This window comes from Scyliorhinus canicula, chromosome 13 (assembly GCF_902713615.1).
Source record: "Scyliorhinus canicula chromosome 13, sScyCan1.1, whole genome shotgun sequence".
NCBI lineage: Eukaryota > Metazoa > Chordata > Chondrichthyes > Carcharhiniformes > Scyliorhinidae > Scyliorhinus > Scyliorhinus canicula.
Window position 1 is genome coordinate 65,455,948 of NC_052158.1, and position 23,156 is coordinate 65,479,103.

At 46.6% G+C, this 23,156-nt stretch overlaps 2 protein-coding genes across 4 annotated transcripts in view; both read left to right on the top strand.

The window, feature by feature from the left end:
• The window catches only part of wdr33 (WD repeat domain 33), a 141,319-nt gene extending 131,548 nt beyond the window's left edge, over nucleotides 1-9,771 (top strand). For 2 of the 3 annotated variants that reach the window (XM_038816089.1, XM_038816090.1), the window contains exons 19-22: nucleotides 4,115-4,284; nucleotides 5,837-5,998; nucleotides 6,398-6,613; nucleotides 7,240-9,771. In XM_038816089.1, coding sequence (XP_038672017.1) covers nucleotides 4,115-4,284; nucleotides 5,837-5,998; nucleotides 6,398-6,613; nucleotides 7,240-7,460 — 769 coding nt within the window. In that variant the 3' untranslated portion in view covers nucleotides 7,461-9,771. The remainder of the gene's footprint in view (nucleotides 1-4,114; nucleotides 4,285-5,836; nucleotides 5,999-6,397; nucleotides 6,614-7,239) is intronic. The other variant, XM_038816091.1, reaches the window with a different exon arrangement.
• A 5,209-nt stretch (nucleotides 9,772-14,980) lies between these two features.
• LOC119976215 (LIM and senescent cell antigen-like-containing domain protein 2) overlaps nucleotides 14,981-23,156 on the top strand; it is a 129,549-nt gene continuing 121,373 nt past the window's right edge. Inside the window, exon 1 of the mRNA XM_038816533.1 lies at nucleotides 14,981-15,125. Within this exon, the coding sequence (XP_038672461.1) occupies nucleotides 15,115-15,125 (11 nt within the window). The 5' untranslated portion in view covers nucleotides 14,981-15,114. The remainder of the gene's footprint in view (nucleotides 15,126-23,156) is intronic.

The following is a 23,156-nucleotide window of genomic DNA, read 5'->3' on the forward strand; positions in this document are numbered from 1 at the left end:
ATTTCTCCAAATCCTCAGGCTTGCTGCTTTTTCTGGCCAATTTATATGCCTCCACTATCCCTGATTTCCCTCATTAGCTATGCTTGAGCCACCTTCCCTGTCTTACCCTTGCGCCAGACGGGGATGGACAATTGTTGAGGTTCATCCAGAGAGCATTCGGGCATTCTTCTCCATTTACTCAATCTGCAATTTCCCATGTTAGTATGATTCATAATGCTGGTAAATAACCAAACAATCCTACTGAAGATCCTTAACCTGACTCCACAGCTTAACCTGACTCGTACAGCACCAGTGCCCATGTCTAACACACTCATACAGACAGCAAAAACTTAGATTTAATCAGGACTGCCTCTTTACAAATATACTTCCACACTGACAAATTTGGCTTCATTTTATGGGTTCAGTTTGTTAATGGAACAATAATGTTACTATTAGTTACTATTATCTTGCTCGACAACTTGGAGATTGCCTGCTCTTGTTTCTTGATGTGACACAAGACGATTTTGTGATTGTGTTCCCCTTTGGCCAGCTCAAGACTGACCTTCCCCTCACACAGTCGCCTTGGTAAAATACTTCAGCCAAATCCAAAATTATGTTTTTTGGCCTTGACAGTTAACAGTACTTTGGTTAACCAGGTCAGTCTGTAAGAATTCAGTACGGATATTGATGCATGGGGCAGGCTGTTAGGCCCATCTCTTTGAGTAACCGGCAATGACTTCAATCTGGCTTCATGATTTGCTATCTGATGTTGAGGTACGAGAGAGAGTCAGAGTTCAAAGGGCTAAAGCAGAAGGACTCTCCAGCAACACTCAACACAGTGAAACCCCAGGAACAGAAAGTTTCTGGAGGCTGTTTCTGATGATTAACCAGCCATGACCTGAGGAACAGTGCAACTTCCTAGGGGACCAGTGAGCAAAGCAGGGGGCAAGTGTTCTTTCTGAAAGAAATAATTCATCTTATGTCCTCTGAATATTGCAAAGTACCACCCAATCTACTTCCTAATCAAGTCAATAGTTTTCATACAATTCAATGGGCTTCACCTTCAGGCAACAGCCTCTTACGATAGACTTCAGCAAATGCCTTTTGGGAGTCCATATAAATAACATTCATTGGCATTCTCTCATCCACTGAAGGAATGATTTCTGAATCACAAGAACTTTGGAACATTGTTGTAAGAGAGTCTTCAATGTTCCCACCTACTTCCTTTAAAACCCTGGGATGGGAACCATCTGGTCCTGGGAGTTTGTCACTCAAGTGCTATTATCTTCTCTTGCCTGTAATTATGCTGACCCTAATTTTGGTGAGCTTGTCCCTTATTCAGTAATAGTTTTCCTCACAATATCATGCTGATCGCCCTCTACTGCAGACACTGACACAAACATGTCTGCGTTTCCTTACTTTCATTGACAGCATCATCATTGTCAGTGTTCAAGGGACCCACATTGCTCCTGACCACCCTCTTTTATTCCTAATATAAATGTGTAAAAGCAATTTATACTTGATACCCATGCAAGTTTCTTTTCATGTTCCTGTTTTTATAGCTCTTACTATCTGTTTTATCAGCTTTTGCTGTTGCCATTTGCGAAGCTGCAGTAATGCCTATATACAGTTGATGTCCGTTGAGAATATTTTTAACTACAGTTATGCATTGGTAACCGCACCTCTGCTGCTGTCAATGTTGGTAATTTGTACTGGGCAGCGACTGCCCGAAATGGATGTTGGGAAAACAGCAGCGACTTTGATATCCTGTCCTGTCTCTCGATGTTGCAAGCACATGTGTGCAAACTAAGCTGTGTAACGTTGTAACCTGCCGTTGTTGTTGGGCCACCTTCCATGTGTCAAGTTAGTCAACCTCAGCTGCCAGCTATGCTCATCAGGTACAAGGACTGTATAATTCATTGTAAGAATTGTATAAGGATTGTTTTGTGGGCAAAAGTAAGCAAACACCGGCCCTGAAGTTCATTTCCCTGTGAATGATTTGGTTTTGGGAGTCGGCGTTAAAATTTGTTTACACAAGCTGAATAAAACATTTCTCCTCATCTATTCAACCTTCACTGAATATAAATGCAAATGCAGTTCACATCCAAATGCAGGAACTGCAATAAAAAAGACATCCCTGAGGATTGAGCCCCTCGGCCTGCCAGCAGGTTTAAAATTGAGGAGCTGTCTCTTGTGTATCTGTATAGCAGCTTCCTCATTAGCTGGAGAATTAATTTGATTGACTAACCTCAAAACATTTGACAGGATGTGAGATCTCTTGTCACACTGCACAGTGGGCTCATTCTTGAAGATGATGTTTGAGCCCCCCCTGAATTACCCACAGTACCTCCCTAAGATAACCACCTTATTTTCAACCTCCAAATAATGACCTAAAATCCTGAATAAAAGCAAAATGCTGCAGATAATGGAAATCTGCAGTAAAAACAGCAAGTGCTGGAAAAGCCCAGCAGGGCTGGCAGCATCTCTGGAGAGAGAAATAGTTAACGTTTCGAGCCTAATATGAGCCTAATACGAGAGTGTGCAATCCAACAGCCTCGCTGCACTGGAAAAGCAGCTCGCCGCAGGGCAGCGTGGCTGTTGAAAGCCAGGAGACCCCGCTCCAGGGATCTAACCGGCTCAACCACGCCTGGCGAGATTCAGTGCGATCTCTCGAAACGTTGCGAGGTGAATCCTGCCCACAATGGGCAGGATCACTTTGGCAAATCTGCATATTGGAGCAAGGCACTCTAATGTGCCGATTCTCGAGCTACCTGAGGCTTTGCGATTCAACCCCTTCGCCTCAATGGCATCGGGTGATGCTGTTTAGTACTGGTCCCCACAAAAGGGGACCAGATGAAACGCCATTTGTGGGGGTCTCCAAGGGCACCTGAGGCCTCCAGCTGCATGCCCTTCAGGCAGGGTGGTGCCCTGGCACTGATGGCGCCATTTGGTATCCTGGCTGTGACACCTGGGCACTGACAGCTGGCATGGCCACCACCAGGGTGGCAGGCTGGCACTCCCATGGTGCAATGCCGATCGGGCCAGGGTTGCCCAGCATAGGTGTTTGGTCAGGGGAGGGGCACAGGGACCTTCCCATATTGCGTTCGGGCTGGGGGCGGGGTGGGGAGGTCGGGGTTTGTTTCAGGGGCCTCGGGGATTTAAAAATGGCGTCCTGATCTCTTGCTACACTGAAGAGTTCCAGCGAGCAGAGCTCCCTAGTGTACAAAACAGAGCTGTGTGCAGCCTCGGCCACGCATTCCCTGTTCAGACCCCTTTATTCAATAGTCACATGTTTTTCAGCACTGCAAGTTCCAGGAAACAAGTGGCTAAACGTTCTTGCTAGTGGAGTTTGTTCCCTTTTGGGAGAATCGCATCCAGTATCCTTGCCTGGTATGCAGAATGTGTTCTTTTCAAACTTACAATTCAGTGTCGACTTTTTAAAAAAAGTCTGTTATTCAGATTGCCTTCAGACTATTGTTGGGGGGGGGGGGGGGGGGGGGGCTTTGATTTTCTTCTAAGGCAACAGTAAACTGCACTGTCTAAAATTCTATCTCAGGAAATCATGGATATTAAACCTCTCTTTGCAAACATAATTTCACTTTGGAGAAGATCACTTTGCTGATTGACCATTGCATTCTCTGCGATCAGATAAAGAGCATCTACTAATCTAAATAGTTAGTTTGGGAAAGGTAAAGCATTTTGTTTGTTGAGTAGCCGATGTACCTAGTGGCCCACAACCTGCAGCTGATGAATGACACAAAGGTGGACCTCGGACGCTAATTTTAAGCAATTGATTGTCGTGCTGGGATAATATAGGATTTTTGTTATTTGAAATGTTAATACTGATGTATGAGTTTATATGAGCAGAACGTCAGTACTCGTGCACAGAACTTTGTGGAGTGTGTTGTACGCAGCTTAAATGGGACCTAGAAAGGACCCCTGGATCTCCAATCCAGTGATGGATCAGATTATTTGTGATGTGAACAGTGTTGCTTCTGGTGGTTGGACTCACATTTCTGAAAGGCCTCAGAGCATTATATGGTCACCAACCTTCATGAGATGGGGAAATGTTACGGTTGATTAGGTCCCTGAGACTGCAAGAGCTGTGAGTGAACCTCAAATATTCTCCTTCCAGGTTCCGGCCTGTTCGAGGGGGATCTCGACATGATGGCCGTGGCCCACGAGGGAGAGAGGCTTTTGGGAATATGGATGATTTCATGGGCGATGAGGATTTTGATCAATCTGAGGAGAGTGCAAGGGGCCGTGAACCAGGAGGCAGAGGACGGGGCCGCGGAGCAATGCGAGGTATAGTTGAACCTCAGTATTCATATTGGCAGTTTATTGGGTATGCATTGTGCTACATATAAGTAATAGATGTGTGGCCAATTTAAAAAGCATTTCAAACACAAAGTGGTTACCGGTAGAGATGAACCGAATTGCATCTCAACAGTGAGACACACTGTTAGCGGAGGGTGAGGTAGAGTAAAGCACACTGAAGTACAGGTTTAATTGTCATCCAATTTACAGAGCGCCCCCTCAAAAACATTGACAGCTGAATGTGCTGACAGGCCTTCCCCTGACATCCCTGTTTGTTATTGGAACATTAGAGCAGGGTTGGAGACCATTCAACTCCTCAAGCCTGCCCTGCCATTTTCTTGATTGTGCATTTCAATATCATCTACCCACCTTAGTTCCATAATCCCACACAAATTTATCAATCCCATATTTGAAAGCTCCTAGCTCTAATTTCAAGGTGCTGCCTCCCTCATTATGGACTCCCCCAGCAGACAAAATAATTTCTCTATCTACTCTGTAGGTATATTTAATAATAATAATCTTTATTATTGTCGCAGTTTCAAATTCCTTGGGGTGCACATCACCAATAATCTGTCCTGGTCCACTCACGTCGACGCTATCACCAAGAAAGCACAACAGCGCCTATACTTCCTCAGGAAACTAAGGAAATTCGGCATGTCCACATTAACCCTTGCCAATTTTTGCAGATGCACTATAGAAAGCATCCTACCTGGCTGCATCACAGCCTGGTATGGCAACTGCTCGGCCCAGGACCGCAAGGAACTTCAGAGAGTCGTGAATACCGCCCAGTCCATCACACAAACCTGCCTCCCATCCATGGACTCCATCTACACCTCCCGCTGCCGGGGGAAAGCGGACAGCATAATCAAGGATCCCTCCCACCCGGTTTACTCACTTTTCCAAATTCTTCCATCGGGCAGGAGATACAGAAGTCTGAGAACACGGACGAACAGACTCAAAAACAGCTTCTTCCCCACTGTCACCAGACTCCTAAATGACCCTCTTATGGACTGACCTCATTAACACCACACCCTGTATGCTTCAACCGATGCCAATGCTTATGTAGTTACATTGTATATCTTGTGTTGCCCTATTATGTATTCTCATGTATTTTCTTGAATTTTGTTTAATTCCCTTTCCTTCCATGTACTGAATGATCTGTTGAGCAGCTTGCAGAAAAAGACTTTTCACTGTACCTCGGTACACGTGACAATAAACAAATCCAATCCAAGTAGGCTTACATTAACACTGCAATGGTCACCTTAAGCACCTCATGATACTGCATGATAACGCCCAAACTGACAGTGGCTTCCTATATATTTTTTTCCAATTAAGGGGCAATTAAGCGTGACCAATCCACCTACTCTCCACATCTTTGGGTTGTGGGGGTGAGACCCATGCAAACTCCACACAGACAGTGGCCCGGGGCTGGAATCAAACCCTGGTCCTCGGCGCTGTGAGGCAATGGTGCTAACCACTGTGCCACCATGCCGCCCGTGGATGGCCTCCAATATTGATGAGTTTCATTTTGGTTTTGCAGGCGGACGAGGGGGTCTCCTTCCTCTACCTGGTCACGACGAATTCCCTCGCTTTGAAGGTGGCCGTAAATCAGAGAAAAGGCCGTTGTCTCCAGGAGGTCACCGGGATGGCTGGGGAGGGCGAGGAGATCGAGGTGAAATCCACGATGGCAGCAGAGAACAAGGTTTGTCCTGGGGTCGTCAACATCCACAATCAAATATTGTCTATTAAACAGCGAAGCAGAGCCCCGGTGATAGGGTTGGTGGGTGGAATTGTGAGTGGCAAGCCCAATGTATGTTCCCTTCAAGAAGGTATAGCTAATTGTGGGGTTATTTATGCGAAACTCAACCGGTAATCTGGTTGTGGCATTTTAAATTGCCTGAGCGAAAACATAATCTATGTTTTTTTAATGCCAAACATTTAAAATTTTCTTTTTAATTGGCTCTGTAATGTTTTGAGTGGCCCATGGTCAGAAAATAAATTGTAGTTTGGTGCTTTGCTGATTTACAAGAGGCCTTTACTGTGAAGTTTCAGTTCGTCCAGTTGGTCTTCCTATCCTTCACATACTTGTCTAATTGGACAGGCGTGGCTGGCCGCAGTCACTATGCAGATGATTCTCGCCAGAACCACTCGCCTCATGATGGCCAGTCTCCAGTCAACAGGGAGAGACGTACATCACTCCATAGCATGGATACTGCGTCACGTCCGCCCCACAAGCGACCATGGTATGAAGGGCCAGGAACACCTGATCAAAGGGACTTCGATGCACCTGGTCCCCCAGCTGAGGATAGAGGCCCAAGTAAGTTTCTGTCTGTGTGTGTCCATCCAAGACTGCACCAACAGCAGGGTGGTGACAGGGCATCTGAGTAACCAAAGCCACTTTGCAGTGGCAGCACCCTTTGCCCACACAGGGTTTACTTCGGAAGGGAATGTCGTGGACATGCAGCTCTTGCCGATCTGTGCTATGCTGGCATTGGAGCAGTCTAGTGGCAGTGAGGAATTGCTACCAGAGCCACCCTGCTGTCTCACAAAGACATACAGAGCAGTGTGTCAACGCCATCCGTATGTAGCTTACCCTGTGTAAATCAGTGCTAAGGCAATCAGAGCTGAAGGATTTGATCTTCATTGATGATGTTCGAAGTTCATTGGTGTTTGAGCAAAGTACCCAAGCTTGGTCTCTTGAAGGGCTTAATCGCTCGTTTCACTTGAATTGGGGTGTTTTGTTATCCTCTAAGGCAGGCAGATTCCGTGTGCTGTGGCAGCTTTTACCATTAGTGAGCTAGCAACCCAGTAGAAAGGCAGATTATTAATGTTGGTTGTTTTATCGCTGATGCAGAGGGATTTGTTATAAAATATTCTGCAGTGGATGACACCGAGAGGAGTAGGATTTGATGTTACCCATTCTTTTAATGGATTGTTTTACAGGCCGGAGTGGGCCAGCCTCATCACCGCGCGTGCCCAAGTCTGGCCGCTCCAATTCGCACGAAGGAGATCGACACGAAGGTTTCCACCGAGATGATGGATTCAGTGGCCCTGCGGGACCCCCTCCGCGGGGTGGAGCCAGAGGCGGGCCCAACTGGGGAAGGAGTGGAAAGAGCTCGGGTGGGCCGCGCCGAGGCTCCTCCAGAGGCAGCAGAGGAAGATGAGTGGAGTGGCAGCTGAGAAAATAGATTTTACCACGATGCCCAGTGACATGTACAGTCTTTCAACTGGAACTTGTGCGTGAGACCAGTGCGCGGGTCTGGCCTCGGAAGAAGCAGCAATCGTTCCTTTTTCATTTTTGTACAGTTGGCAGCAGTGTTTGTTGTTAAACTCCAGCAGTTTTAGTGTTGTGGGCTCTGGAGCATTGCCACACACAGTGATGTGTGTCAGAACAGAGCGGCTCTGACTCCGTGTACAGTTTGTCTCGAGTGTCATTTTGTATGACTACACAATATAATTTGTGCAAAATTTAACAAGAAGACATGAAAAACTGGCCTGTGTTTATTTTGCCGCATATCGCATCACACACCTGTTGATTGTCTTGTGAGGTCTTTGCCTGAACCACAGATTCAGAACTAAAAATGATTTCAAAATGAGACTTGTTTGATCAGTGATGGTTGACACTGACTCCAATGGCACAGATGTGATAAAAGACAGTAAACAGCTACTAATAGGCAGCATCGAGATACTGCATACAAACAGGGCCGTAGTCTAGTGTCAACTCAGAAACTTGCCACAGTATAGTATCCTTCATTGCTACACTGAGGTGTCAGCCTGGATTCTGCTCTCCAATCCGAAGCCAAGTTGCCACACAAGTTGGGATACTGCAGAGGCACGTACTGGCAGCAACGGTACAAATAATTTGAAACATGTCACATACACAAGTAAAGGCATCTCACACCAGGTATGGGCAGTACGGTCATAGGCACAGAGAGCTAGGTCAAGATAGACAAAGTAGAGATACAATACTGCAGCTTCAGAGAACAAGAGAGAGAAATGTGGAGGCCAGTAATGAAATGGGAGGTCTGGGTAGTGCTAACATACTTGCCAAAGCAAGTGCAACAAATGCACAGAGAGAGAGAGAGAGACACTCCAGGGGCTGCTATAGGCATTGACAATGCAACGGCAAAGGTACAGATTTTGTTTATACAAAAGTACTTATGGGCCTTGTCAAAACATTGCCAGTTGGATGCTAGTACCTGAAAATGAAACTAAATGACCAAAATAGCAAGGATGGAAGGAGTACGAATAATGCAGGTATTTACTGGCAGTGCAAGGAGAGGAGTTTCAGAACTGGCAGAGGAAGTGATAGAGATAGTGCCAGCTCACTAATTATCTGGAATGACAGCCGTTTCTTTCTCCCGTGATCCAGATTTCACTGGATATCACTGACTGCCTTGCATGAATTTACCGTGCACACATTACATTTGTCGTTCAGTTCATTTGGCATGCTAATCTTTGATTACCTTTACCAATAGATCCCTGTGCATCGTTGACACAGGAGAAATAAGGAAAGATCTACTCCATTTTTAAAAAAAAAGAAAAATTTAGATCATTCTAATTCCACACACCCCATATGTAATGTCACTAATGTTCAACCCACCTCATTTTCTTTCACTAATCCCTTCTGTCCCCTATCCCTCTAAAGCAAGATAGAAAAAAGAGCGTTTTTGCTTTTAAGGTAAGACCTTAGGGGGTTTGACGGGTAAGGACTGAAGTTAATAGCGACAAGTTTAGAGTTTTAACCTCGAGACTCCTTTAGGCCCAGCTGCTAGTCACTCCCATTAGTGCTCATAGTGATTTGTACTTGAGATGTGCCTGTATTGCCTGATATCTGCATGACGGCATAATCCAATGGTGTAACGATAGTACCCTGTTGTGATTTGAACCAAATCCTAAAATCTTTCACCTGTGTCTTCACACTCCTCTCCAAATATTTTGGCGACAGATTCAGAAACCACTTGGCAAGACAAGGCCAGGGAGTTGTTGTTAATGTGCTTTATTTTACAGTAAGTGAGCACACAGAGCAATGTGATTGGACGCGATAAAATAAGCACATCGAAATACAAAAATAATGAATATAGTGCACATCCCCACATCACTGGGTCAGCTAACGTAACTTAAAAGAAATTCTAATAACCTTCCCTGCATTCTCTATCTGAGGATCGATCAAAGCTTGTCCTTGTAGCCTTGTGTTTAAAACTAGAGTAATATTTTATGTGCGTCCCTGTTTTTTATGACTTTGTGTTCACACCCAAAATGGAGGACCCGCCAAGCACATGGGACCAGGGATGTTCCAACATAATCAGTATGAGATGTTAACTCGATGATTGAGGCAACCTAAAGCAAACTTTATTATTTACAGCAAAGCCAAGAGACTGAGCATTTTACGTTTACTGTCTTCAGTACCTTGTTGAAAAATATTTTTTAAAGTTGTGTGAATTCACTTTGCATTAAAAACCCAAAATGTAAAACTAACTCCTCTGCCAAATCCTTTCTGTGGATAAAATGATCCAAAAAGAAAAATCCCACTGTGACTGTAATAAGGGCCAATGAAATATTTGGGTCAGTTGAAAGAGACAGCCTGAGTTAGCATTCTAGCGCCAGAACTGAACTGGAAATTCTGCCTCAAAAGGTTGCATTGTGTTCCACTTTGGTAAATTTACAGAAAAATATGTCAACAGTATTCATTTGCTCTCTTCCTTCTCCCGATTTATACTCGGGGGACAATTGCGGGGGGGGGGGGGGGGCAAAGGATCCGTTTGTGGTTTAATTTTAAGAGAGAGAAATGCTTTTTGTTCCTGTCCACCTGAGTTGGACTCGCAACTGAATCTGACTACTCGGTTCTGAGATTCTTTACGTCTGGAAATATATAAATATGATGGCACCAAAATTCCTTGTAGGCTGACCACAGCGTCTGTTGTCCATGCCTCCTTCAGTGAAGTGATTTTCAATGCCTGCTCCCTGAACGGCTGCCAAGAAATTAAGTGGACCATTCGGCTCCTGGGCGAATAGCTGAACCAAATGCTTTTTCAAAAATGAAATAAATGATCTTGTGGTATTTTTTTTACAGCAAGCAGTGTAGACAGTTTCATACATATATCATAAGAAGGGGAACCATCCCAAGTATGGCATCATCAACCTTCACAACTGGAGGAATTGTCAACATCATTCAACTTTATCACAAGTTTGCCAAAATATTTACAAAATGTTTGAAGTCCATGACTCACAGTATAAACCATGGAAAATATGAAGTCTTTTTAGTTCTCCGCACCAGTTATTTTGTGTCCACTTTATTGCTGTATGCTCTGAGTTAGATAGGAATGTAGTTTTAAAAAAATACAACAGCCTCTATGATGTCGGTCTCTCTCTCTCTCACACACACTCTAAATCGTTCTGCAGGAGATGAAGCTACCTGGTCTTTTTCTGCTTGTGCCCCATGTGTGGTCATTGGTGTGTAGTCCCGTAGGAGCAGAATAAAAATATCAAATGCATTTCGACTTGCACAAATTACTTTACAAGAGCAGGAAATTCCCAGCCTCGCTAACATTTTGCAGGCTCCTAATTGAACGGGGACTTGTTTGGCAAAATCTGATTTTCACATCAGATAGTTTTGATGTGTAAGATTTATTCATGTTATTTTCACCTGGATGGGAAGTAATGGATGAAAATGATTTGAACAATTGGATGGGTGCTGAGTACGAATTAGTTGGCAATTAAAAAAAAATCTCAGCATCCTGTATTTTACTTATACTTTTTGATTTTCAGATTGAATTGATTCAATATTTGCTCACTTGCCAAGCGTCTGACAGTTTAGTGGATCATTATTTTTATACCCTGTAGATTTGTAACGGTTTTGAGGTGTGGCACACTGAGTTATGCCTCAAGGCTACATTAGGTGTCGAGCAAGATGCAACACTTGTATTTCCGCTGATGAAAAGTGCAGTCTAGCAGACCAGGTAAACCTGCATGGCAAAGCTGACAATGGTCCTGAACTGTAAATGTTTGATATGTAGATGCACTGTTTCGAAGAATGATTTTCATCATCATGGTTTGACTTTATAATGATAATCATCGTTATTATTGCCGCGGTAACACAGTGGTTAGCACTGTGGCTTCACAGTGCCAGGGTCCCAGGTTCGATTCCCGGCTTGGGTCACTGTCTGTACAAAGTCTACACGTTCTCTCCGTGTCTGCGTAGGTTTCCTCCGGGTGCTCCGGTTTCCTCCCGCAAGTCCCGAAAGATGTGGTGTTCGGTAATTTGGACATTCTAAATTCTCCCTTTGTGTACCCGAACAGGCGCCAGAACGTGGCGACTAGGGGATTTTCACAGGACTTCATTACAATGTAAGCCTACTTGTGACAATAAAAGATTATTATTAAGTAGGCTTACATTAACACTGCAATGAAATTACCGTTAAAATCCCCTAGTTGCCACACGCTGGTGCTTGTTTGGGTACACTGAGGGAGAATTCAGCATGTCCAAGTTACCTAACAGCACATCTTTCGGGACTTATGGAAGGAAACCGGAGCACCCGTAGGAAACCCACGCAGACACAGGGAAGACGCCACACAAAATAATGACCCAAGCTGGGAATTGAACCTGGGACCCTGGCACTGAAGCAACAATGCTATCCACTGTGCTACTGTTAAAACAGGTAGCCCTTTAGTTAGGAAGCTCAAGCTTGGTGTCATCTAACCATTGATGGATTCTCCCATTACAATGGCAGATGAGTGTTCATTCAGCAAGTTTAAAAAAAGAACAAACAGCTGAGAGTGTAGATTGATATTGTCTGGTCTGTGTGGCATTAGGCCAAGTGTTGATTTGCATAACCAATTGCCGATACTGCATATGAAGTCAGTGCTGGGAGGATAGGTGGAGGCATTGGCTTTGTGTCCCCGTACGTCCTGAAGGTACTTGACTATCCTCAAATATTGAAGTCGCTTGATGACAGAGACTTCTCCATTTGTATTGCAATCCAGTTTTTAAACTCTGAAGTTGACTTTCAGATTGTCTTTATATCTCTGTTTGGGACGATTCTTCAGTGCGGGTTCCTGTGTTCAGCTGGTACTGCCTCTGGTCTGTAGGACTCGATGTAAACCACGTGACCAACCCAGCAAAATTGAACTCTGATGAACATGCTCCTGATGCCAGATATACACAATCTCATCTAACCATTACTCCCTAATTACCATGGATCCTTAATCTGTTCACTCATTGTGGGTTGCACGAGGGCCTTTGGCTCTGAGTATTTTTGACTAAATCTCATGTTAAATAGAGTAAAGTCTCATGATTTCTTCACACTGCTACATCCCAAGTCTCAAGCCTATGAATAGGAAGTACATCTCCTCCCCCACAAAACCAGGCTAATGGAAATCAGAACCTTTCTTTACCCCAAAGATTAGTTAGGCCATGGCTAGAGTACTGTGTACATTTCTGGTCGCCACACTATAGGAAGGATGTGATTGCACTAAAGAGGGTGCAGAGGAGATTCACCAGGATGTTGCCTGGGCTGGAGCATTTCAGCTGCGGAGAGAGGCTAGTTAGGCTAGGGTTGTTTTCCTTGGAGCAGAGAAGGCTGAGAGGGGACCTGATTGGGGTGTGTAAATTATATGGGGCATAGACAGATAGATAGAAATAAACGTTTCCTCTTAGAAGGGTCAATAACCAGGAGGCATCGATTTAAGGTAACAGGGAGGAAGTTGAGAGGGAATTTGAGGATAAACATTTTCACTCAGAGGGTGGTGGGAATCTGGAATTAACTGCCTGAAGGGGCGGTAGAGGCAGGAACCCTCACAATATTTAAGAAGTATTTAGATGAGCACTTGAAATGCCAGAGTATACATGGCTACGGACCAAGTGCTGGAAAATGGGATGAGAGTAAATAAGGTGCTTGATTGGCACAGACACAAAGGGCCTCTCTCTGTGCTGTAAACACTCTGACTCTATGGTTGGGGGGGGGGGGGGATCAATTTAAGATTTAAGTCTGTCATGAGGGACATGGAGCAAAGGCCAGTAAATGGAGTAGAAATAATGAGCCGTGGTCTAATTAAATAGTGAAACTGGCTCAAAGGACTGAATGGCCCAGTATCAGAATCGGTGTTCTTGCTAAAGCTATCATCCCCAACATCGAAGAATTGGCAACACTCCATCAATTCCGCTGGACGTGCCACCTCGTGTGCAGGCCTGACACAAGACTCCCGAAAGAGGCACTCTATTCAGGGCTTCGCCATGGCAAGCGAGCCCCAGGAGGACAGAGGAAGCACTTCAAAGACATCCTCAAAGCCTCCTTGAAAAAGTTCAACATCTCCGACACCTGGGAATCCCTGGACCAAGACGGCTTGAAGTGGAGGAAAAGAATCCGGGAAGAAGCTGAAAACCGCAAGTTTTATCGTCAAGAGCAAGCTGAAGCCAACTGTTGCCAGCGAAAGAGCAACCCCGCCCACCTGCTCCTCCCAATCACCACCACCTGCCCTTATTGAACAGATACTGCAGGGCGCGCATTGGATTCCTGGGAAATAATTTTTAGTGTGAAAGCAAGTCATCTTCGACTCAGGGATTGCCTCAGAGAAAACCTTAGAATCAGAATCCTCAGAAGGAGGTTGTTCGATCGGCGCTCTGTTTTAAACTTGGTTAATAAGGGGTTATGGGGAAAAGGAAGGGGTTATGGGGAGAAGGCAGGAGAATGGGGATGAGAAAAATATCAGCCATGATTGAATAGCGGACCAGACTCGATGGGCCAAGTGGCCTTATTCTGCTCCTATGTGAAATGAAAATCAAATGACTTATGGTCAATAGAGAATGGATCTAATTGGATTAGATCCATTCCCCCATTCAATTTCTGTGACTCTGCAAATTCATTTCGCTTGGGTGCCCCTCCAACCACCTTTCAAAGTCATTGATGGACTGCTCTGCCATCACTCCTGAGGCAACGAGTTTCAACTGCATGAAATTGCTCTTCCTCATCCCCACCCTTTCCCTCGTCCCTGTAGCGGTAGAGAACACTGGGACAATCAAAACTAGCGTTGGTACAGTGCAGGAGAGTTAAGTGTTCTTCTTGTGCCTCTTCCATCAACAAAGAGTGGCCTTCACTCCAATGATAACCCCTCCAAATCCAAAGGGAATCTCCATTGAATGGGAGACCACCCCAGTGAGGTACCCACCACCACTCTTGGCTGCTCCTCGTTTCTCTGGTGGGTATTATTGACTGGTATCCAGCAGGAGTAAGACAGCCACCATGATTTAAGTGGCCCAGTCTGAGGTGGGTCGGGGGCAGGTTATAAGAGCAAAGGCCAAGACCAACACTCTTAATGCGTCTAATGTCCACATTATGTGTCCATCTCTAAAGTGGCTGATGTGGGAGGCCAGAGCTGATCCCAGAGGTACTGAGGCCAAATGGAACATGCTACTCATAACGTGAGCTTAGAGCAAGTTGGAAATTGTCTGGTTGGACCATGTTGATCCAATATTCGCCCCAGTCCGCAGAGAGCTAAATATTAATGTATACAGCAGTAAATGTAGCGTGGAAGAGTTCCATTCAGCTAGTCTGTCGAGCTGCTGATTAAGATCCCAGGAGAGAGAGACAAGTCTCTTTGGCTATTTGAGCTGATTTCTATCTGAGGACCTGGCTCAGGAACCCGGGCTGTTTATTAGATCTGAATCATTCCAATCCCAGGCTGAGAGCCGACCCTTCCTGTTGCCAAAAGCAGTCCCTGCCGCCCAGCTCCCTCCTTTTTTGGGCTGAGAACTTTGTGTCTCTCCGCATTTTTGCCGAGACTCTGCAGTTTGGAAGGGGCCGGAGAGTCGCTTGGACTACAATGACGGGAAGGTGAGGAACGGACTCCCTAGCCCCTACCCTAGCCCGGGAAGGCGAATTGAGGGAGTGGGAAGGAGGGGCAGACAGGGGCCGGGGTATGTGAGGGTGTGGGCTATCTGGATACAGCACAGATTGAGTTGGATGCAGGATCATGTGGAGACACAGAGTGGCTATCGCGGCGGCCAGGGTCACAATGCCCCTAATCGGGGTCGGTGTTTGAGCGAGAGTCACTGATGGGCTGTCAGTGTTAGTGTGATAGGCAGTGAGTGTTAGTGTGATGGGCTGTGTGTGTCAGTGTTAGTGTGATGGGCTGTGAGTATTAGTGTGATAGGCAGTGTGTGTTAGTGTGACAGACTGTGTGTGTGTGTGTTAGTGTGACAGACTGTGTGTGTGTCAGTGTTAGTGTGATGGGCTGTGTGTGTTAGCGTGACAGACTGTGTGTGTCAGTGTTAGTGTGATGGACTGTGTGTGTCAGTGTTAGTGTGATGGACTGTGTGTGTTAGCGTGACAGACTGTGTGTGTCAGTGTCAGTGTGATGGGCTGTGTGTGTTAGCGTGACAGACTGTGTGTCAGTGTCAGTGTGATGGACTGTGTGTGTCAGTGTTAGTGTGATGGACTGTGTGTGTCAGTGTTAGCGTGACAGACTGTGTGTCAGTGTTAGTGTGATGGGCTGTGTGTGTCAGTGTTAGCGTGACAGACTGTGTGTCAGTGTCAGTGTGATGGACTGTGTGTGTCAGTGTTAGTGTGATGGACTGTGTGTGTTAGCGTGACAGACTGTGTGTGTCAGTGTTAGTGTGATGGGCTGTGTGTGTCAGTGTTAGCGTGACAGACTGTGTGTGTCAGTGTCAGTGTGATGGACTGTGTGTGTTAGTGTGATAGGCAGTGTGTGTCAGTGTTAGTGCGATGGACTGTGTGTGTCAGTGTTAGTGTGATGGACTGTGTGTGTGTCAGTGTTAGTGTGATAGGCTGTGTGTCAGTGTTAGTGTGATGGACTGTGTGTGTGTCAGTGTTAGTGTGATGGACTGTGTGTGTCAGTGTTAGTGTGATGGACTGTGTGTGTGTCAGTGTTAGTGTGATGGGCTGTGTGTGTCAGTGTTTGTGTGATGGACTGTGTGTGTCAATGTTAGTGTGATGGACTGTGTGTGTGCCAGTGTTAGTGTGATGGACTGTGTGTGTCAGTGTGATGGATAGTTTGTGTGTCAGTGTTAGTGTGATGGACTGTGTGTGTCAGTGTTAGTGTGATGGACTGTGTGTGTCAGTGTTAGTGTGATGGACTGTGTGTGTCAGTGTTAGTGTGATGGACTGTGTGTGTGTTAGTGTGATGGACTGTGTGTGTCAGTGTCAGTATGATGGACTGTGTGTTAGTGTGATGGACTGTGTGTGTCAGTGTCAGTATGATGGACTGTGTGTGTCAGTGTTAGTGTGATGGGCTGTGTGTGTCAGTGTTAGTGTGATGGGCTGTGTGTGTCAGTGTTAGTGTGATGGACTGTGTCAGTGTGATGGACTGTGTGTGTCAGTATTAGTGTGATGGGCTGTGTGTGTCAGTGTTAGTGTGATGGACTGTGTGTGTGTCAGTGTTAGTGTGATGGACTGTGTGTGTCAGTGTTAGTGTGACAGACTGTGTGTCAGTGTCAGTGTGATAGACTGTGTGTGTCAGTATTAGTGTGATGGGCTGTGTGTGTCAGTGTCAGTGTGATAGACTGTGTGTGTGTCAGTGTTAGTGTGATGGACTGTGTGTGTGTCAGTGTCAGTGTGATGGACTGTGTGTGTCAGTGTTAGTGTGATAGACTGTGTGTGTGTCAGTGTTAGTGTGATGGACTGTGTGTGTGTCAGTGTCAGTGTGATGGACTGTGTGTGTCAGTGTTAGTGTGATGGGCTGTGTGTGTCAGTGTTAGTGTGATGGACTGTGTGTGTGTCAGTGTCAGTGTGATGGACTGTGTGTGTCAGTGTTAGTGTGATGGGCTGTGTGTGTGTCAGTGTTAGTGTGATGGACTGTGTGTGTGTCAGTGTCAGTGTGATGGACTGTGTGTGTCAGTGTTAGTGTGATGGGCTGTGTGTGTCAGTGTCAGTGTGATAGACTGTGTGTGTCAGTATTAGTGTGATGGGCTGTGTGTGTCAGTGTCAGTGTGATAGACTGTGTGTGTCAGTGTCAGTGTGATGGACTGTGTGTGTCAGTGTTAGTGTGATGGGCTGTGTGTGTCAGTATTAGTGTGATGGGCTGTGTGTGTGTCAGTGTTAGTGTGATGGGCTGTGTGTGTCAGTGTTAGCGTGATAGACTGTGTGTGTCAGTGTTACTGTGATGGACTGTGTGTGTCAGAGTTAGTGGATGGACTGTGTGTCGGTGTGGTAGACTGTTAGTGGGATGGACTGTGTGTGTGTCAGTGTGATAGACTGTGGGTGTCAGTGTGATAGACTGTGTGTGTGTCAGTGTCAGTGTGGTAGACTGTGTGTCAGCATTAGTGTGATAGACTGTCTGTTCGTGTGACATACTGTGTTAGTGTGATGGTCTGTGTGTGTGTCAGTGTTAGTGTGATAGACTGTGTGTGTGTCAGCGTTTGTATGACAGACTGTGTCAGTGTTAGTGTGACAGACTGTGTGTCAGTGCTAGTGTGACACATTGTGTCAGTGTTAGTGTGATGGGCTGTGTCAGTGTTAGTGTGATGGGCTGTGTGTGTCAGTGTTAGTATGACACACTGTGTCAGTAAAGTGGTAGACTGTGTGTGTGTCAGCGTTAGTGTGTTGGGCTGCATGTGTGCCAGTGTTAGCGTGATGGGCTGGGTGTCAGTGTTAGCGTGACAGACTGTGTGTGTCAGTGTTAGCGTGACAGACTGTGTGTCAGTGTTAGTGTGATGGTCTGTGTGTGTCAGTGTTAGTGTGATGGGCTGTGTGTGTCAGTGTAAGTGTGATGGGCTGTGTGTGTCAGTGTTAGTGTGATGGACTGTGTGTGTGTCAGTGTTAGTGTGATGGGCTGTGTGTGTCAGTGTTAGTGTGATGGGCTGTGTGTGTCAGTGTTAGTGTGATGGACTGTGTGTGTCAGTGTTAGTGTGATGGGCTGTGTGTGTCAGTGTAAGTGTGATGGGCTGTGTGTGTCAGTGTTAGTGTGATGGACTGTGTGTGTGTCAGTGTTAGTGTGATGGGCTGTGTGTGTCAGTGTTAGTGTGATGGACTGTGTGTGTGTCAGTGTTAGTGTGATGGACTGTGTGTGTCAGTGTTAGTGTGATGGGCTGTGTGTGTCAGTGTAAGTGTGATGGGCTGTGTGTGTCAGTGTTAGTGTGATTGACTGTGTGTTTGTCAGTGTTAGTGTGATGGGCTGTGTGTGTCAGTGTTAGTGTGATTGACTGTGTGTTTGTCAGTGTTAGTGTGATGGGCTGTCTGTGTCAGTGTTAGTGTGATGGGCTGTGTGTGTCAGTGTAAGTGTGATGGGCTGTGTGTGTCAGTGTTAGTGTGATTGACTGTGTGTTTGTCAGTGTTAGTGTGATGGGCTGTCTGTGTCAGTGTTAGTGTGATGTGCTGTGTTTGTCAGTGTTAGTGTGACAGACTATGTGTGTCATTGTTAGTGTGACACTGTGTGTGCCAGTTAATGTAATGGACTGTGTGTGTCAGTGTTAGTGTGACAGACTGTGTGTGTCAGTGTTTGTGTGATGGGCTGCATGCATGTTAGTGTTTTAGACTGTGAGTGTCAGTGGTAGTGTGAAAGATTGTGTGTATGCCAGTGTTAATGTGACGGGCTGTGTGTGCCAGTGTTAGTGTGACAGACTGTTTGTGTGTCAGTGTTAATGTCATGGCTGTGTGTGTAAGTGTTAGTGTGACAGACTGTTTGTGTGTCAGTGTTAATGTCATGGCTGTGTGTGTAAGTGTTAGTGTGACAGACTGTTTGTGTGTCAGTGTTAGTGTGATGGACTGTGTGTGTGTCAGTGTTAGTGTGATAGACTGTGTGTGTGATAGCGTGACAGGCTGTGTAGGTCTTAGTGTTAGACTATGTGTGTCAGTGTTAGTGTGATAGACTGTGTGTGTTAGTGTGACACTGTGTGTTAGTGTGATGGGCTGTGTGTGTGTCAGTGTTAGTGTGATGGACTCTGTGTGTCAGTGTGGTAGACTGTGTGTTAGTGTGATAGACTGTGTATGTGTCAGTGTTTATGTGATGGACTGCATGTATGTTAGTATGATAAACTGTGTCAGTGTTAGTGTGAAAGATTGTGTGTCAGTGGTAGTTTGATGGACTGTGTGTGTCAGTGTGATAGACTGTGTGTGTGTCAGTGTGATAGACTGTGTCAGTGTGATAGACTGTGTGTGTGTCGGTGATAGACCATGTGTGTCAGTGTTAGTGTGAAAGATTGTGTGTCAGTGGTAGTTTGATGGCCTGCACCGTTCTAACCTGGTCTTACACGGCAGGACCTTGGCGTGGAAGGGTCCGGGGTCGGCCTGTCTTGGGGGTGGGGGGGAAGGGGGGTCTGTTGCTCTGTTTATACAGCGGTCAATATGGTCGCCTTCCTTGATCCTAATTATGTTTGCTCTAGAGTCACCAGGTATCTTCGATATCGCCACAAGGTATTAGGGGTAGCAGGGTAGCATGGTGGTTAGCATAAATGCTTCACAGCTCCAGGGTCCCAGGTTCGATTCCCGGCTGGGTCACTGTCTGTGTGGAGTCTGCACGTCCTCCCCCTGTGTGCGTGGGTTTCCTCCGGGTGCTCCGGTTTCCTCCCACAGTCCAAAGATGTGCGGGTTAGGTGGATTGGCCATGCTAAATTGCCCGTAGTGTCCTAATAAAAGTAAGGTTAAGGGGGGGGGTTGATGGGTTACGGGTATAGGGTGGATACGTGGGTTTGAGTAGGGCGATCATGGCTCGGCACAACATCGAGGGCCGAAGGGCCTGTTCTGTGCTGTACTGTTCTATGTTCTATGTTCAAACCCAAATACTGATCAAAGAGCCAATACACCAGTTAGTTAGTTCAAAGTCAATACTATTTACTTACACACACAGTAACATCTACTCATGCACAAAATACCATAAACTAAACTATCTCTAACGCTAACGCCTATACTTAGCTTCGGGTGCCCACTCAGTCAGAGGAACAATGGCCGTTGTTTGGCTCTGAGGCTGTTGGGTTTGAAGAGGTAACAGGAGAACAGCTAAGGTCGTCCGTCTGATGGCGAGTGTTGACCTTGGACTTACTGTCTTCTGGTGCAGCTGGTGGACGGGTCTCTCTGCTTCGAGAGCCGAGTCCAAGAGAGTGATTCTCTCTCGGGGGCGTCTTCTTATACCTGAAGGGGCTTTGCACGCTTTTGGGCGGGCCTTGAACTTGGCCCCAATTAATTGGGCCGTATCTTGATCACTCGTATTGATCTTGACCAATAAAGAGGTGGGTGCCCTGATGGCTGGGTGTGTCCTAGGTGGCCGTTGGCCTTGCTTTGTTTGTGTCTTTCCGGCTCCGGGATGTCTGCAATGGTATCGGTTACTTTGTTCCTGGAGATGGGCCATCAATATGATAATTGCCTTACAGTTTCAGTCTCGTCTGGGAGTTGCCTTCTCAATACGCATCCAGGCTCTGTGGCTGCTTGCTTTCCTGACATTGTCCATATTTCCCTACAATCATTGCAGTCATCCATTTTGTATTCTTGAAGTGGCCATCCCAGATGTGCTGATCCTAAGGCCATGTTGATGCCGTCGGAAAATACAACAGCGTCAACGCTTAGCCTCAGGATCAGAGAATCCCGACCTGTGTGTGGCAGTGTTAGTGTAATGGGCTGTGTGTGTGTTAGTGTTCGTGTGATAGGCCGTATGTATGTTTGTGTGATGTGTGTCAATCTCACACTATGATGGAGTGTGAGTGTCAGTCTACTGTGATGGAGTGTGAGAGTGTCAGTCTCACACCTGTGACTGAGTGTGAGTGACTCAGTCTCACACGGTGGAGTGTGTGTGTCAGTCTCTCACTGACTGTGAAGTGTCAGTCTCACACTGTGACTGAGTGTGAGTGAGTTAGTTTCACTGTGACAGTGTGTGTGTCAGTCTCACACTACTGAGTGAGTGTGTCAGCCTCTCACTGACAGAGTGAGTTTGTCACACTGACAGTGTGAGTGTGTCAGTCTCTGTCACACTGACACGGTGTGTGTGGGTCAGTCTCACACTGACTGTATGTCAGTCTCACACTGACTGTGTGTCAGTCTCTCACACTGTGAGTGTGTGTGTCAGTTTCACTGTGGCTGAGTGTGAATGTGTCAGTCTCACTGTGATAGTGTGTGTCAGTTCCACACTGACAGAGTGTGAGTGTGTGTCAGTTTCACTGTGACAGTATGTGTGTGTGTGCCAGTCTCCCACCGTGACTGAGTGTGAGTGTCAGTTTCACTGTGACGGAGTGTGAGTGTGTTTCCTATTCCTGGTGGGATATGTTCACTGAGTGATGACTATGAAATGGTAAAATATAATAAATGACTGATTTGCAGCCCAGTTGATTGCCTCTGTGTCTCGCCATCCACTTGATGTGTATCCCTGTCTGAGCCTGACATTTCTGGACAGAAGTTACAGGGCAAATCCAGATGGAATTCTGATGCGGAGTGACCCAATCCTGGGTGTGTTGTGTGAGCAGTGGGAATGGTTTTGGTCAACTGGTGGTTCTCCTGGCAGGACAGGGCCCAGCATGTCTGGGATCAGCAGGATATCCCCCTGTCGTTGCCTTCCACCTCCCCTTGTGTTCTTTCACTTGACTCCCCCTCCCCCCGCCCAACTATCTGTGCCTGGCTCCAGGAATTGTCCCATTCCTGTCAGGAAGACACATAAAGAATACAGGGCATTTGCTGACAGGCCTTCTGCTGGATTTTACAGCCTTTAAGCTTCTGCTCTTGATAGCACGTCCAGCGGCTGAAGCTGTGCTGAACAGGGGCGTCTGGGCCAGTTAGGCCGCGCGAGCGTCTGGCCTGTGGACGAGGGTTTGACCCTACGACAAGCCGCAGGAACCGAGCAGGAAGCCTGACTCAGGGGCCGTTCGAGGCAGGTCGTGCTGGCTGGGCCTCCTTTGCATTGTCCTCCAGCACGTCCCCACCCATTCCTCTCACTGAAGCCGAGCAATACCGCCCTGGCTGCGCAAGCATGGCTGCCGTGAGGCTTCGGGAGCTGGCTTCATCCCAACTGTACCGACGCCGGTATGAGCGCAACAGCGGCGTGCTGGAGCTGTGGCAGAACAGGACTCAGTCCAGGAGCGGGAGACCCGGGTAGGTGCTGCCTGGGAGTTTGCGAAAGGGCGACAAAATCTTCACTCACAGACACAGGAAGGGAACAGTTTGTTTAAACTGCTGGCAGTTTAAGGTCAAAATGCAGAGACAGAGCTTCTCCCAGTCTTACCGTCAACACCAGTAGTTCTCCATTCCTGATTGCTTTGTGTATTTATTGTTGATTTATTTTTCTTTGAGAAACTGAATAGCCTGATAGCTGAGCTGCCTGACCTGGACAGCCTGCAACCCCAGGGCAGGTTACCCCTCAATCCTCTGGCCTCATACTCCTCGTTCTGCTGATACCTCCCTCTCTCTCTCTCTCTCTCTCTCTTGCTTGTTGCTCCTGTTTTGAAGTTGGTGGACAGGCAGCTTTTGGAATGGGCCGTTCTTAATGCTGTCGCCTCATTGGTGGGTAATTCCGAGGTCAGAATTACCCAAATCGATGCGAGTTGATGTCTGTGCTGGGGACAGTGATGAAACTTGACCTCCGTCCACCCTCCACATTGGACTGTGCATGACCCCAAAAAACCTCGGTACACTAGCCTAGCATGTAAACAGGGCAGCACGGTAGCAGAATGTTTTTTTTTTTTAAATTTAGAGTACCCAATCATTTTTCCAATTAAGGGGCAATTTAGAGTGGCCAATCCACCTAGCTTGCACATTTTTGGGTTGTGGGGGCGAAACCCACGCAGACACGGGGAGAATGTGCAAACTCCACACAGACAGTGACCCAGAGCCGGGATCGAACCTGGGACCTCAGCGCCGTGAGGCCGCAGTGCTAACCCACTGCGCCACCGTGCTGCCCCCTGGTAGCAGAATGGTTAGCACAGTTGCTTC